The sequence below is a fragment of the Bombus pascuorum genome, chromosome 4, assembly GCF_905332965.1.
Source record: "Bombus pascuorum chromosome 4, iyBomPasc1.1, whole genome shotgun sequence".
Taxonomy (NCBI): Eukaryota; Metazoa; Arthropoda; class Insecta; order Hymenoptera; family Apidae; genus Bombus; species Bombus pascuorum.
Window position 1 is genome coordinate 1,388,780 of NC_083491.1, and position 13,010 is coordinate 1,401,789.

General features: G+C 35.1%; 1 protein-coding gene across 3 annotated transcripts in view; it reads left to right on the forward strand.

Annotated features, from left to right (window-relative positions):
* Positions 1 to 13,010, forward strand: part of LOC132906400 (receptor-type tyrosine-protein phosphatase kappa) — a 130,129-nt gene that overhangs the window by 17,754 nt on the left and 99,365 nt on the right. For 2 of the 3 annotated variants that reach the window (XM_060958559.1, XM_060958561.1), the window contains exon 3: positions 9,761 to 10,028. In XM_060958559.1, coding sequence (XP_060814542.1) covers positions 9,764 to 10,028 — 265 coding nt within the window. In that variant the 5' untranslated portion in view covers positions 9,761 to 9,763. Of the gene's footprint in view, positions 1 to 7,866; positions 7,979 to 9,760; positions 10,029 to 13,010 lie in introns of those variants that run through there. The other variant, XM_060958560.1, reaches the window with a different exon arrangement.

Sequence of the window (13,010 nt, forward strand, 5' to 3'; positions counted from 1 at the left end):
CTACGTGCGATTCCGTATCGAGCACAATTCCTGTCTGTCCTTATCTGCGTTTATGACAGTTACTGTAGTGGTTGGCACGAGCCAGAAATAGCGCTGGTAAATCAAATAATGCTGCCATTCTACGTCCGTCGCATCGATCAAGTATCCCCGTCGAAATCGAAGGAGACACCCGGATGGAGACGCGTCTTAGTCCACAGAAACACTTAAGAGCTCGCAATACGAAGGGTGGACTTACAATCTGCTCCGGTATCGGTAATTAGGCCAGTGCTGGGTTTCGGTGTAAGCGTTCAGCGGTGAGCTCGTTCCATTTTCTCGAAGATCGAACGATAAATTTTGAACGTAGAACGGTAACGCCCGATTTACGTAACGTGTGACAAAATCGTTGCAGATCAAACGATGATAACGCGAGAGATTTGAGATAATAAACGACTCTGGGAGATTTTATTTCACACGTATATTCAGAATACAAGACGATAACCGTCTATTCGCAGCCGTCAGTAAGTGGCCAGAGGATGGAACTGTTAAGGTTATTCGGTGTATGTGGAATTAAATAAATGCGTGGGTAAATTGTAAGGTATTGAAAGTATATATATTGTGAATGATAAAGTACAAAATGTGAAATACAATGTAAGCTGATCCAGATCCTCTCGCTAGCAATGTTACCCTCAGATTAAAAAAAAACGACCGAAAACAACGTCGCACGTGTACCGCTTATGGTCTGTCATCGACGCATTCTTTTGTCTACGCGCTATCGATGACCTTCGCGCTTGAGAAACCGAAGACCAGATGTAGAGTTTTCTCAGAAGTGACGATCACTTCAACAGGAACGAAGGACTGTCGGTATTCGTCTCACAAACAAAATGGTTGCAGACCAATCAGTGGTATCACGCCGCTGATGCGAAATTGCACGAAGTATAGATACGCTATACTTACGTTGCAACGTATATGTCGTTTGATGGTCGCCGAAACGCGTGCTGTGAGCTACCGGCTTTGAGGCTTTGCACCAGTTGGGAACAGCGAAGCTTTCCCACAAAGGAAAGTGTCGTCCCGGCAATAAACGGAGCAGGAAAGAATTTTGCGGCATTCGGTGGTTGAAAAGCTCGCCCGGTTCGATGCATCCGAAAAGTGCACAATCATATTTTATTATTTTCTCAGGGAACGATATCTTGAACGCTGGAATCGTTCCGTAAGACCCTGTTGAGAATTGTGGATCTTTGGTGCCGAAATAATGTTATAGGAATACTGAATATACACTGGGGATTAATATTAAAATAATAATGTATTTATTTCATGGACGATTTCTCAGATATTCATCGATTCACACTTGCACGCGTCTCAGCACTTTCTCTACACTCGACTGCTAACCGACTCTTCCAGGTGCTTCTATATCACTGCCAATCGTCTGTTGTCCTAACAAAGGCCTGGACGCCCTCTGACGTTTACACACATGTATCCACACATTGATACTCACATACAAGTAACTCTAATACGCATTTAACCCAGTCCAGCACAGAAAATTGTACATGTCTCGACAGACCCGAACGCTACTATCTCGCATAACGAAAGAGCGCTTGCAGAAATGCAAAGGTTACGAATCGTATTCCGGAGACCAATGTGTAGATTGTAAATGACGCGATGAAACGATGTGTAAATGACGCAAGTATGCCTGAAACAAGGAGTTAACGCTAAAGGACACGGTTTAAAGAAACTGTCCAATTTCATCGCGTCCAGCGACGAGCTTGCGGTGAAACGGTCAGACACAATGAAATAACGTAATGTAAAATAATGTAATGTGATGTAATCGGCGAATAATATGTAACTTGCAGTAAGGATATCTAACAATGAACAAATTGGACAAATTTTGCCGACGGGGACGATCGGTGAACTATTCCCGCAAGATGAGAAACGTTTCGTCCCGATAGCTCAATCCACTCCAGAGTGATCGACGAACATGCGTAAAAATTGGATTTTTGAAAAAAAAGGAAAAAATAGTGTAAAAAAACAAATACAAAATTTTTGTAACGGGGCTAACGGGAGAATATAACCTGCAGAATGCAAAAGGAATCATGCCGATGGTCAAGCCGTTTGAAAAAAATCGAAGAACGTATATAGAAAAAAATATGTATATATATATTGTATACTAATCGAATTGAAATTTCTTCCTTCTTTTTCGAAACTGTATAAAATTATAAAAGTAACCGCAATTGAACATTTCTAATATCGGCCGAAACTTCCCTCTAACGGAATTTTGAATTAACAGGTCGAAGTTATATAAGCGAAGAGGCCACGAGCATACTCGCTAATATCGCGTCGTATCTTATATTAGATATTAAACAGTTCCTCGGTCTACTTCTACTTTGACTACTACGCTATACACGATGGACATTCGCAGTGCCACGCAGTTTGATCTCGCGAGTCCTCTGTTCGAGGCGCGTAAGCAGCGAGGATACTGTCACGTAGGACACAGGAGATCGTGAAATTAACAAATCACCGGTTGCATCTCTACTGTATGTTCTTTGAATTATTTCGCGATGGTTTGATCCTTTGCACGTAAGGTGAGAAATACGAACTTTAGATACGATAGGCTACGTAAAATTTATCATACGAATCCAACAGAGTTTTTTTTATTATTTAATTTGTACTTTATAATTTAATAATATATAATATATAATATATAATATATAATATATAATATATAATATATAATATATAATATATAATATATAATATATAATATATAATATATAATATATAATATATAATATATAATATATAATATATAATATATAATATATAATATATAATATATAATATATAATATATAATATATAATATATAATATATAATATATAATTATAATATAATAATTATAATTCCAGCTGGACACTTTATATACGTAAATTTACAATATACATAAATTTTTCTTAACGGTTCAGAATGTTATAAGAGTATATAGAGCGCTGATTTTGGGAAGCCCCATATATCAGGTTGTCCGGAAAGTGTCTTCCTTTTACAGTCACGTCTTTTACAACGACGCATATTTATACAAACATGAAACCTAATCTGTCGAACGTTATGATCCTTATTTTGATAGAACAAAATGGATCATGAAATAATATAAAACGGGAAATGTTATGCATCCATTATTTTTTCATGAAACGAAAGAAACTTTTCGGACCGCTTAATACTAAGATTTGGGTCCTGTGGAAGGATCGTCACAGGATGCCAGTCAGGTGTGGTTATCCTGTTACTGCCTTCTGGGCCTGAGACACTATCTTGTTATTGTCTCGATGGCCTGCAGGATGTTTGTCAGACGTGGTTATCCTATTACCGTTTTACGACCCTATGACAATACGAAAGGTTGTTTGACTTCCGTATCAAGTCAGTTTTGACTTCCCGTCTACGCACTGTATTTCCGGCTCGCATCGACCTCCCTCTGTCGTTATCGATGCGTACGCATCCTTATCTAGCAGGGTCCTGTCACTAATAATCAGTGGATTCTTCTCGGAAACTCTTCGATCCTTCTGAAGGATCTCGGGCCGATTATTATCACGAGTACGATACACTAACATCGATCAGTGGATTTGTGTACGTAACTGGTACAGTTACAACTTCCAGCGTCGAATCTTACAAGTTCTTAATCGGAAAATTATTCATATCGTTCCTTCAAATTAATAGAAATCACACAAAGTGTTATAGAAAGTATTGGTAAAGTAAGAAGAATATGTCGAATTTTCGTCATCGTCGAACATTAAAAACGGTTAATTGACCGAATTATCGATATTCTTTCTGTACAGTGAAGAGATAGAAATTACAGAATTGTAGTTTTCCGTAGGAATTTTCAGTAAGAGCTTTGCTTAAATTACTTAATGGCAAAAATTGTATATATTTGAATTGGTATAAATTATTCGAAAGTAGATTCAGAATGAACGGAATGAGAGATAATTTTAAACTTCCATTTATTCTGCACAAGAAAGGTAGAATTCGAGAAATATAAAGTCTTTACGAGTGAAACGAACGATTAAGCACGGAATTATTACGCTTCTGGTCTACGGGATTTTCACGTCACTTAGGTATTATAAACCTTTCGTCAAAAAGTTCTTTCGTTTCCTTTCCAGTGGATTAGCGCGCGAGGAGAAACGCAGACGGTAGTCCTTTAAAAAAATAAGAGAAAATGGGAAATAGAAATTAAAATCTGTCTGTCCCGCTAAATCCAATCAGCGTTCCACAGTAATAAGCGATAACGTTCCATCTGAAAATATTCCAATTTTCATTGGTGTAGCAAACTGGAAAAGAAATGGAATATAGTCGTGAAACGTAGAAAAATGGAAGCCAGAACGTCGAGCGATCGCGTTTTATGCTTTTTCTTCCATGTCGAGCAATTTAGTGGAAGAATTTAAGAATTACGTTAAAAAGCGATTATCAACAGCGTTCGTTTGCTTCTTTCTGTCTATTTATCTTTTACAAATTCAACAATTTGTTAATGGACGGTTTCAACCCCTCTTTAACGTTCTTAAAAGATTGGGATTTTCCTTTTGTTTTCTTTCTTAAATAAAATTTGACGATTTTGGAATTGTTCGATTCTTCAAAGGAGCTAGGTTGCCATATAAATATATTTCATTGAGAGACGAAAATGAAATAATTTATATAGCGTTTTTTTTTTTTTTAAGAAACGACAGCTGTATTGGAATAAAAACTTTACAAAAACCTGCTATGTAAATTACGAGCACCAAAGAATTTCTATGATCTGAAAAAAAAATAGTTTACCACAGTGCCAGAAATATTTCAGATTTTTTAAACTTCATGAAACCGTAGAACCTGGATAAAACAAGAAATTTACATAGCGTGTAATATATTCGTAAAAGCTTCGAATACTTTTGTGAACCGTTGTATACAGGGTGGCTTGGTCGAATGGCACGATTTAAATACCTCCTAACTTATTATCGTATGAAAAAAATTCAAGGTCATAAGGGTGCGTGTTTTGTCAAGCTCATTATTTTTTTACGAAATTTCAAGACCGTATGTATATATAATACAGTAGAATTGTAAGCTCGAGAGATAGGAATACAAAAATACGAAACGATACAGATGAAGTGTAACGTCATTGTATAACAAGAGATTATCGCGATTCTTGCACGTACAGTCATCGTGCGTTACGCAACTATCCTAGGGATATTTTTGGTACGGTATAATTCGAGGAAAGACAGGAAAATCTGTGTATTAGCAGGCTAAATTTACACTGCGTGCAATACAATGTATCTTTGAACGAAAGGTACGTTTGAATTTTTAAAAAGTGTGCACGAACGACACGGACAGCCGCGAGAGGAACACGATCGAGTTATTCGTGGCAATGCTTTCATTTCACGCGTGAAAATTCTCCGTTAATATTGTACTAGGATAAAAAGAAGAAATGGGTGGAAGAATCGATTTTCGTCGGATTATAATTATGAAACCGTATGTAGCGTACCAATTGTTCATAAATCAAGTACGAATCGATTTTACATTGGCTCGTAATTATCGTTCGATCGCTGGTAATTAATTTATTCTATGGACGACGAAACGAAGGTGAAGAAGCGCTTTCACGCTGGCGTTGAGGAATTTTTACGAAACTTGTCAGTGTTATATTTTGTCCCATTTATTATTCTATCTATTACTTACAATTCCTTTATTTACTGTCATTTGCAAGATTGATATTTCGGCTATTGGTTCATGATATTTTACGTAAAAGAATATAGTAAGCATTAAAGTATAGCAAAGCGTTTGATGTTCGTATAACGTGACATATTTCGTACGTATAATCTAAAATCAAGTACCAAATATATAGAATAACGTATTATGGAAGAATAATTTCAGCACTGACTTACAACTAGAATCAATAAACCAGAAATTTCGCATTCAGTCAGAGCTCAGTGTTAATCAAAAAATTTCGAACAACTGTCGAAAAATTGTTCCATTCGTGTCAGTAACGGCAATTTATATTTCCAAACAAACATTTCAATTTCAATCCCCGATGCAAGACCCGAAATCGAGAAACGAAACAAAGGAAAATATTTCCTGTATTTCAAAATAGAAGAATATTAATGTAACAAATTTATAGAAAATAGACTTTGATGATTCTTCAAAATCAAGCTCAAATTTTCATTACATAACAATGTAAGGATAACAAAGTTTCAAAAAGCGATCCTCACTCTTTTCTTTGCGACTCCGACTAATCGTAATTGTTTCAAAATTCTTTTCAAAAGATCTCGAGTCGTTCGATTCAATTTGAAAAAAGTTGGTCCGTTTTAAAGATCGTCCGAATAATAATGGAAGCCACTGTGCATCTCTAAAATGCAAATTAAGAAGCTCGAGAAATAATATAAATATTTTACTCGGTAAAAAAGATTCATTAGAAAAATACAGCTTTTTATCGTTTTGCGATTAAGCGTAAATTAGATTTTTCTCGATTCCCTTGTTACTAGAATCGAAGTAACGTAACGCGTCTTCTTCAACGTGGCCCACTTTCGTTCGTATCGTAAAACTAATACACTCGACTACTTGAAACACTCGACTATTCGAAGAAATTTTTACAGAGAAGTAATGACCAACAGAAAAATATACTACAAAAGTAGAAGATTAAATTAATTTGAATTAATACCGAGCATTACGAATTTTAAACATCCCTGCGTATGTCACGTATACCTAATGAAAGATTCTTACATTATAAAGAAAGTCGACGAATCGATCAGCACACCCGGTACACGAACCTTCACCCAAAAGTTCTCGGTCTTGGTAGCGTATTTTGGTCTGAATGTCTTATTGTATTCCTCGATCAACCGACACCATGATCTCAGCTTGATACGTGCCGCTGAACGCGGGATCCTTAAATTTCGCGGTCGATTTCCAACTGCAGCCTGGCTGATCTAAAACTAGAGGAGCACCGTGTCCGACTGACTATGAGGCTGAGTTTGAACAACCGCGCGAAGTGGCAGAGAATAGAGACAACAGGGTCGGCTAATTGGCAAACGGAATACGGCAAAGAACAGGCTTTTCACGCGTGCGTCGTGCGACCGTGTTCTTCGAGCTTACATGTGAAAACGCGATCGTCGACGATCCTTTGTCATTCTTTACAATAGAAATTTTTGCTTGAAAGCTTCTATATAGCGTTACTTTAAATTACTAGATGCTGTGGTTTTCATTTGGAAATCATAAAACGGGAAACTGAGAATTGGGATATTTTGGTAATGTATACTGTAAAATAACTCGATACTCGTATAATATTCATCATAATAGTGAAATCACGATGATAATAATCAAACGGTATTCTCCTGTTTCTTCTGTCAGGAAATATATATTCTAAAATACCTATTTTACAAACATGATCTTCCTATAGCATCGTCTGTTAAAGCAAATGTGCGAATTGATCTTTTCAAACGATATATACGCAGGTACATATATTTCATAGCATCGACCATGATCCCCAAATAGGAATCATTATATAATTATTTTATATACACACGACGTCAAGAGATTAAATATAAACGTTAAAGCTTAATATATTCGACAAGCGAACGAAGAATTAAGAGGAAATCCGGATTGTTGCTTGTAATAATAATACAAATTCATAGCGTGAAGTATAAACGATGAGGCAGATTTCTACAAAAATCTACGTTTATCCGATGCGTCGTAAATTTTCGGAAATGTCAAACACCAGGGAGGAAACTGGTGATCGTAGGTCAGTTACTCTAGTTTACTACGGAGATAGTCATGGAACGTACGTTTCATTCAAGAAACGCGCCAAAAATTCCTCTTCCATGTCCCCTTGTTCCCCCTGAAGCGACCCTGGGAAATTATGTTGGAGGGGGAAATTAGAGTGTTTGATGCGACGCTAGAGTAGTTTTCGAGTCTTAGAATCTCGCGAGCCGTCGTACCGCGAGCTACTACGCTTCTGCCTGTCCTACAACTTCCAATCTCTCGACACTCGCACCAGTTCCCTCAGGTACCCTCACGATTCGATCGTTTCTGCATATGCTCATAGTACGTAGAATTTAACGATGATTGAGATAGATCAAAAGGATTTTAAATTTCTCCCTTCGTTGAAAATTTTACCGGCTTAAAATAATTGGATTATTTTGTATTTATTGAAAATAAATGCATCGATAGATAATGACATTAGCAATACATAACGATAATTAGATTTTGCCTAATAGTAATTTATATTTTAATTCGGAACTTGGGAGAATTTAGTAATTGAATTATTCTTTTGTTTGTTAAAATTATGTAACGATATTTTACGCAACGTTTTGTATGGTTTTATAACTTTTGACATAATCGAATTATTTTCCGTCCAGTGAAAGTAAACGAGTCAGTGTAATAATACTAGTACTGCGATAAACGTGGATAATAATATTAATGTTACGACGTATCATACTAGTACTTTAATTCTTCGCGTTTAAAATTAAAAATCCACGCAATGAAAAATATAAGGTTGTATTAAAATATACTCTTAGATTTACCACGATACTGTTAAATTTTATGCAACGTAGTTGTTCAGCTTTTATGCATTCTACATATAAATGTAAAAAAAATGAAATATAAAGGAGTATCGTTCGAGAGGTAGCATAAAATTTATAACGTAAGAGAATATGCTAATTTTCTCATTTTACGCGATGAGCAAATTTAGCCTAAGAACCTTTGCTAGGAAAATATGTACATAAATACGATCGACTGTATTTTTTCTTAAATACGTCGCGTTGCGTCGCGTCGTCGATAGCATTGCTTCACGTTTGTTGTCATTCTCGCAATTGTTTTCATTATAGTATACGTACATCGTTCGTGTAACCGTTTACTGCGTAGCTATGACACAGTTTATTAAGAACGTTTACCATTTCAATGCGGAGAAAGTCAACTCTTACGAGTTATTGTCTAGTATTAATTGAAAATTAAAATCCTATTCTAACTATCACCTTTTCATATTATTAATTCATTATATATTTTATTATACATAGAAATAGGTTCATCCCCAACATAGGTACACTCAATAGCAGAATAACAATAGAATACATAATTATAATTATAATTAAATAAATAGAATTCACTCTGTTGTGACTTCAATAAGAAAAGATTTTTATTAAATTTCACGTTAAACATCTTTGAGAAACGTTACGAATCAATGCCAACTCTTTACTAAACGTACGTGTTGTGACTTCTATATATCTTACACGGTTTCCAATTTTGCCAATATTAATCACGATACTCGTGTCTCATTACGACATCGATGAAATTTCGAAAAGTTTCGTATAATACGTTTATTAATAAAAGTCAATAGACATTGTGAAATAATTAGCGATCTAATTAACGAGTCATTAGCGATCCTATTTTACGACTTATACATTGTACAGCGTCTCGGCGAGTATTGTCTGTACATTGATTTATTTAATTATTTTTAAATATATACGACGGTTTCGACAACGAGCAATCTCGTCGTTAAACCTCACCGACCAACCTTCCTCTACACACAAATCCTTTACAAATTGGTAAAACTATATAACTATAGACTTAAAGTTAAAAACTATATAACTGATGGAAATGGCTTGGAAATTACAGATAAAAGATATCGATTCGACCGATAATTAACGTTTCTTAATTTTTGTCAGTAAGTCTACGTAGGTATATGGTACATTCTTAAAAATTGTCTACGATAAACGTTGAAACAATGTCTCTCGAGTCACTGTACGTCGATACAGTTTAGTAACAAGCGCAATTCCATTTGTTTTTACAGAAAATGTCGTCGCTGCGAACGCAGTCGACCGGCGGTGGCGTCCTCGGTTTAAGTAGCGTCGGTTCAGATCGTACCGGTGCCACCTCGACCGCTGCCGGTTCTCATTCGCATTCGCACAGGAAGCACCATCATCATCACAGAAGCAGAAGCGCGCCCAGAGCGCCGGAAAAACCACCGAGGAAACGTCATCTTAATCCTGGCCACAGCCTCGCTTCCATTCCCAGCCAGATTAAGCTGTCGATGCTGAACAGCGGCCTCATCTCCTTCGGTAAGTCCTTCTGTGATTCTCCTACTGTTCGATAAAATTCGCTTGTATAAAATAAATCGAGCCAATCGACGCTACAACGTTTCTGATTCTGCGCAATTATCTCTTACACGATGGATACAAAAGATATTTGTACATCTACACGTTCCTACATTTATCATTGTATTTACGTACTAGTGAATTAGATGTTATAGTAAATTTCGTATGATTCAGTGGTATTTTTATACGGTTACAACAATTTAATGTTGCTTAGTATCTTTTATTTTTCCATAGCCCTCCTGGCACTTTACATTACTTTGTAATGTAAAATTGTAATGTAAAATGGAACATTTATTCAGTTACATTTCTCTTGACATTTATTTATGGTCTACTTTGCCAACCGTCAAGCTTAACGTGTCTCGAACTTAACGTTAGACCCACAACCTGTAACTTTAAATTTGACCTCAGAAAATACTTTTTATATTTTTTATTCTCCATGCTTTTACTAGTTAGAATCTCGTAACGCCTACGCTTTCGTAGCATACAAATCCGAACAGAATGTAGCGTCTTATAGACGAAGTGATATATTTTTCGTCTCGAGGTATTTGAAGTTTTGCGATTGACGCGTGAACTGAATTCCGTCTAACGACGCAACCAAAGATGGTTTCAGATTGTTGTAACGTAAATGGACGTAATGCAAAATAGGAGGTAATCAAATGTCTTTTAGGTTCTGGACTTGGCCGTTTTCATAATTAAGTACGAAATTCTAAGAATAAAAAATTTAAAACTTAAGAGGAGAACGCTTCGTTGGAAGATAAAGACGTTTACAAATATCTTTTAGTAGCCGCTGTGTTTGAAATAATATACAGTGCAAATGTTGATGCAAATTTATATTTAAATTTATATCTTGGAATATAGTTAAAGAAATGGAACTCGAGCTGTTAACCGAGGAGGACGAGTTAACTCGTCGTTTGAATTGCTAGTATTTTGAATTTGAAGAATTTTTGCTCGACCGTGTAAAAATATTTTCAGTGGATTTTAAAGAATTTTCTGTGGATTGTAAGAATTTCAGAGAATTTGTTCGATGCATATCGATGTGTTCTCAAAGCATTAGCTGGATCCAATGATGGATATAATTTATTTTTATTCAAGTTCGCAACAGGATATGAGTATGTTTAATTTCTTACTTCCCTTCGAGGAAGCTGACATCTCGTTATACAACGAGATTGAAAGTTTACGATGCGTTTATGGGCCATGCTTGTCCGAGACGATGAAATAACTCAACTATGCTGCGCATAAGATCATTTTGCGATAATAAAAGCCGCTCCACGTGTATAAGTACTTTATGTTCTTGTACTAACACTTGACGGATGATAAATGTTTGCTATCCAAACTTTATTAATTTCTATTTTCCCTCACGATTATGGTTTTCCCCCGTAGATACGTTCTCTTATTGTTTCTTTATAAAACGTTACACAGTTGATTAGATTATCGGTAGAAATTATTGCGTTTCGATACGAATAAATTATCTTAATAATTTCTAACGATGACGGGCTAATTTTAGTGACAAATATTGGTCAAACCTACATTATTACGATTACGAATAGATGATTATAGAAAAGTAAAAAATAGGTGGTTGCATAAATTAATGGACGATTACAATAGTTTCTTTGATTTAATAATAATCAACTAAATTATAAAATATTTATGATAAAGCTTGGGACCTTTATTTGAAAAGTATTAATGGACAATTACAATAGTTTCTTTGATTAAATAATAAACAACTAAATTATAAAGTATTTATGATAAAGCTTGGGATCTTTATTAGAAAAGTATTAATGGACAATTACAATAGTTTTTGATTAAATAATAATCAACTGAGTTATAAAGTATTTATGATAAAGCTTGGAACCTTTATTTGAAAAGTATTAACGGACAATTACAATAGTTTTTGATTAAATAATAATCAACTAAATTATAAAGTATTTATGATAAAACGTTGGGACCTTTATTAGAAAAGTATTAATGGACAATTACAATAGTTTCTTTGATTTAATAATAATCAACTGAATTATAAAGTATTTATGATAAAGCTTGGGACCTTTATTTGAAAAGTATTAATGGACAATTACAATAGTTTCTTTGATTAAATAATAAACAACTAAATTATAAAGTATTTATGATAAAGCTTGGGATCTTTATTAGAAAAGTATTAATGGACAATTACAATAGTTTCTTTGATTAAATAATAATCAACTAAATTGTAAAGTATTTATGATAAAGCTTGGGACCTTTATTTTAAAAGTATTAATGGACAATTACAATAGTTTCTTTGATTAAATAATAATCAACTAAATTATAAAGTATTTATGATAAAGCTTGGGACCTTTATTTGAAAAGTATTAATGGACAATTACAATAGTTCCTTTGATTTAATAATAATCGACTGAATTATAAAGTATTTATGATAAAACGTTGGGACCTTTATTCGAAAAGTATTAACGCAATTAAACGATTCGTTCGTTTGGAGAAAATAATCTTCGAAAATTCGTATAGATCGAAAGATTCTCTAAGAAAATAAAATACGATGGACGTTTAGAAATTGATATCAGCCGAAAGGATTCCGTAAGATTAACAAGCTACGAATCGAAAGGATATGACAAAAGAGGAGATACGACGAATTTCGTACTGTGGTCTTAACAAGTTCGATTTGTTATATGGGAATTTACCATCGCGTCGGCGTGAATGGAAACGGACTGCGAAGAGAGCGGAACTTTATAAAGTTCTGAAAGGATTTCTTTTTCTTCGTTACGAGTATTGGGCGCGAGGTAAAGAAGATCTGTAACTTGATTCGATCAAGCACGCCACTTCACCGGGGCTTTTCCAAGCGTTTTAGATGCTTTTAGCCCAGCTCCTCTAGCCTTCTCGTTTTTCACGTTTCATTTCATACAACGTTCCTGTCCACCACGTGAAAATGCAACGCGCACGAAATCCACGCTAAAGAAA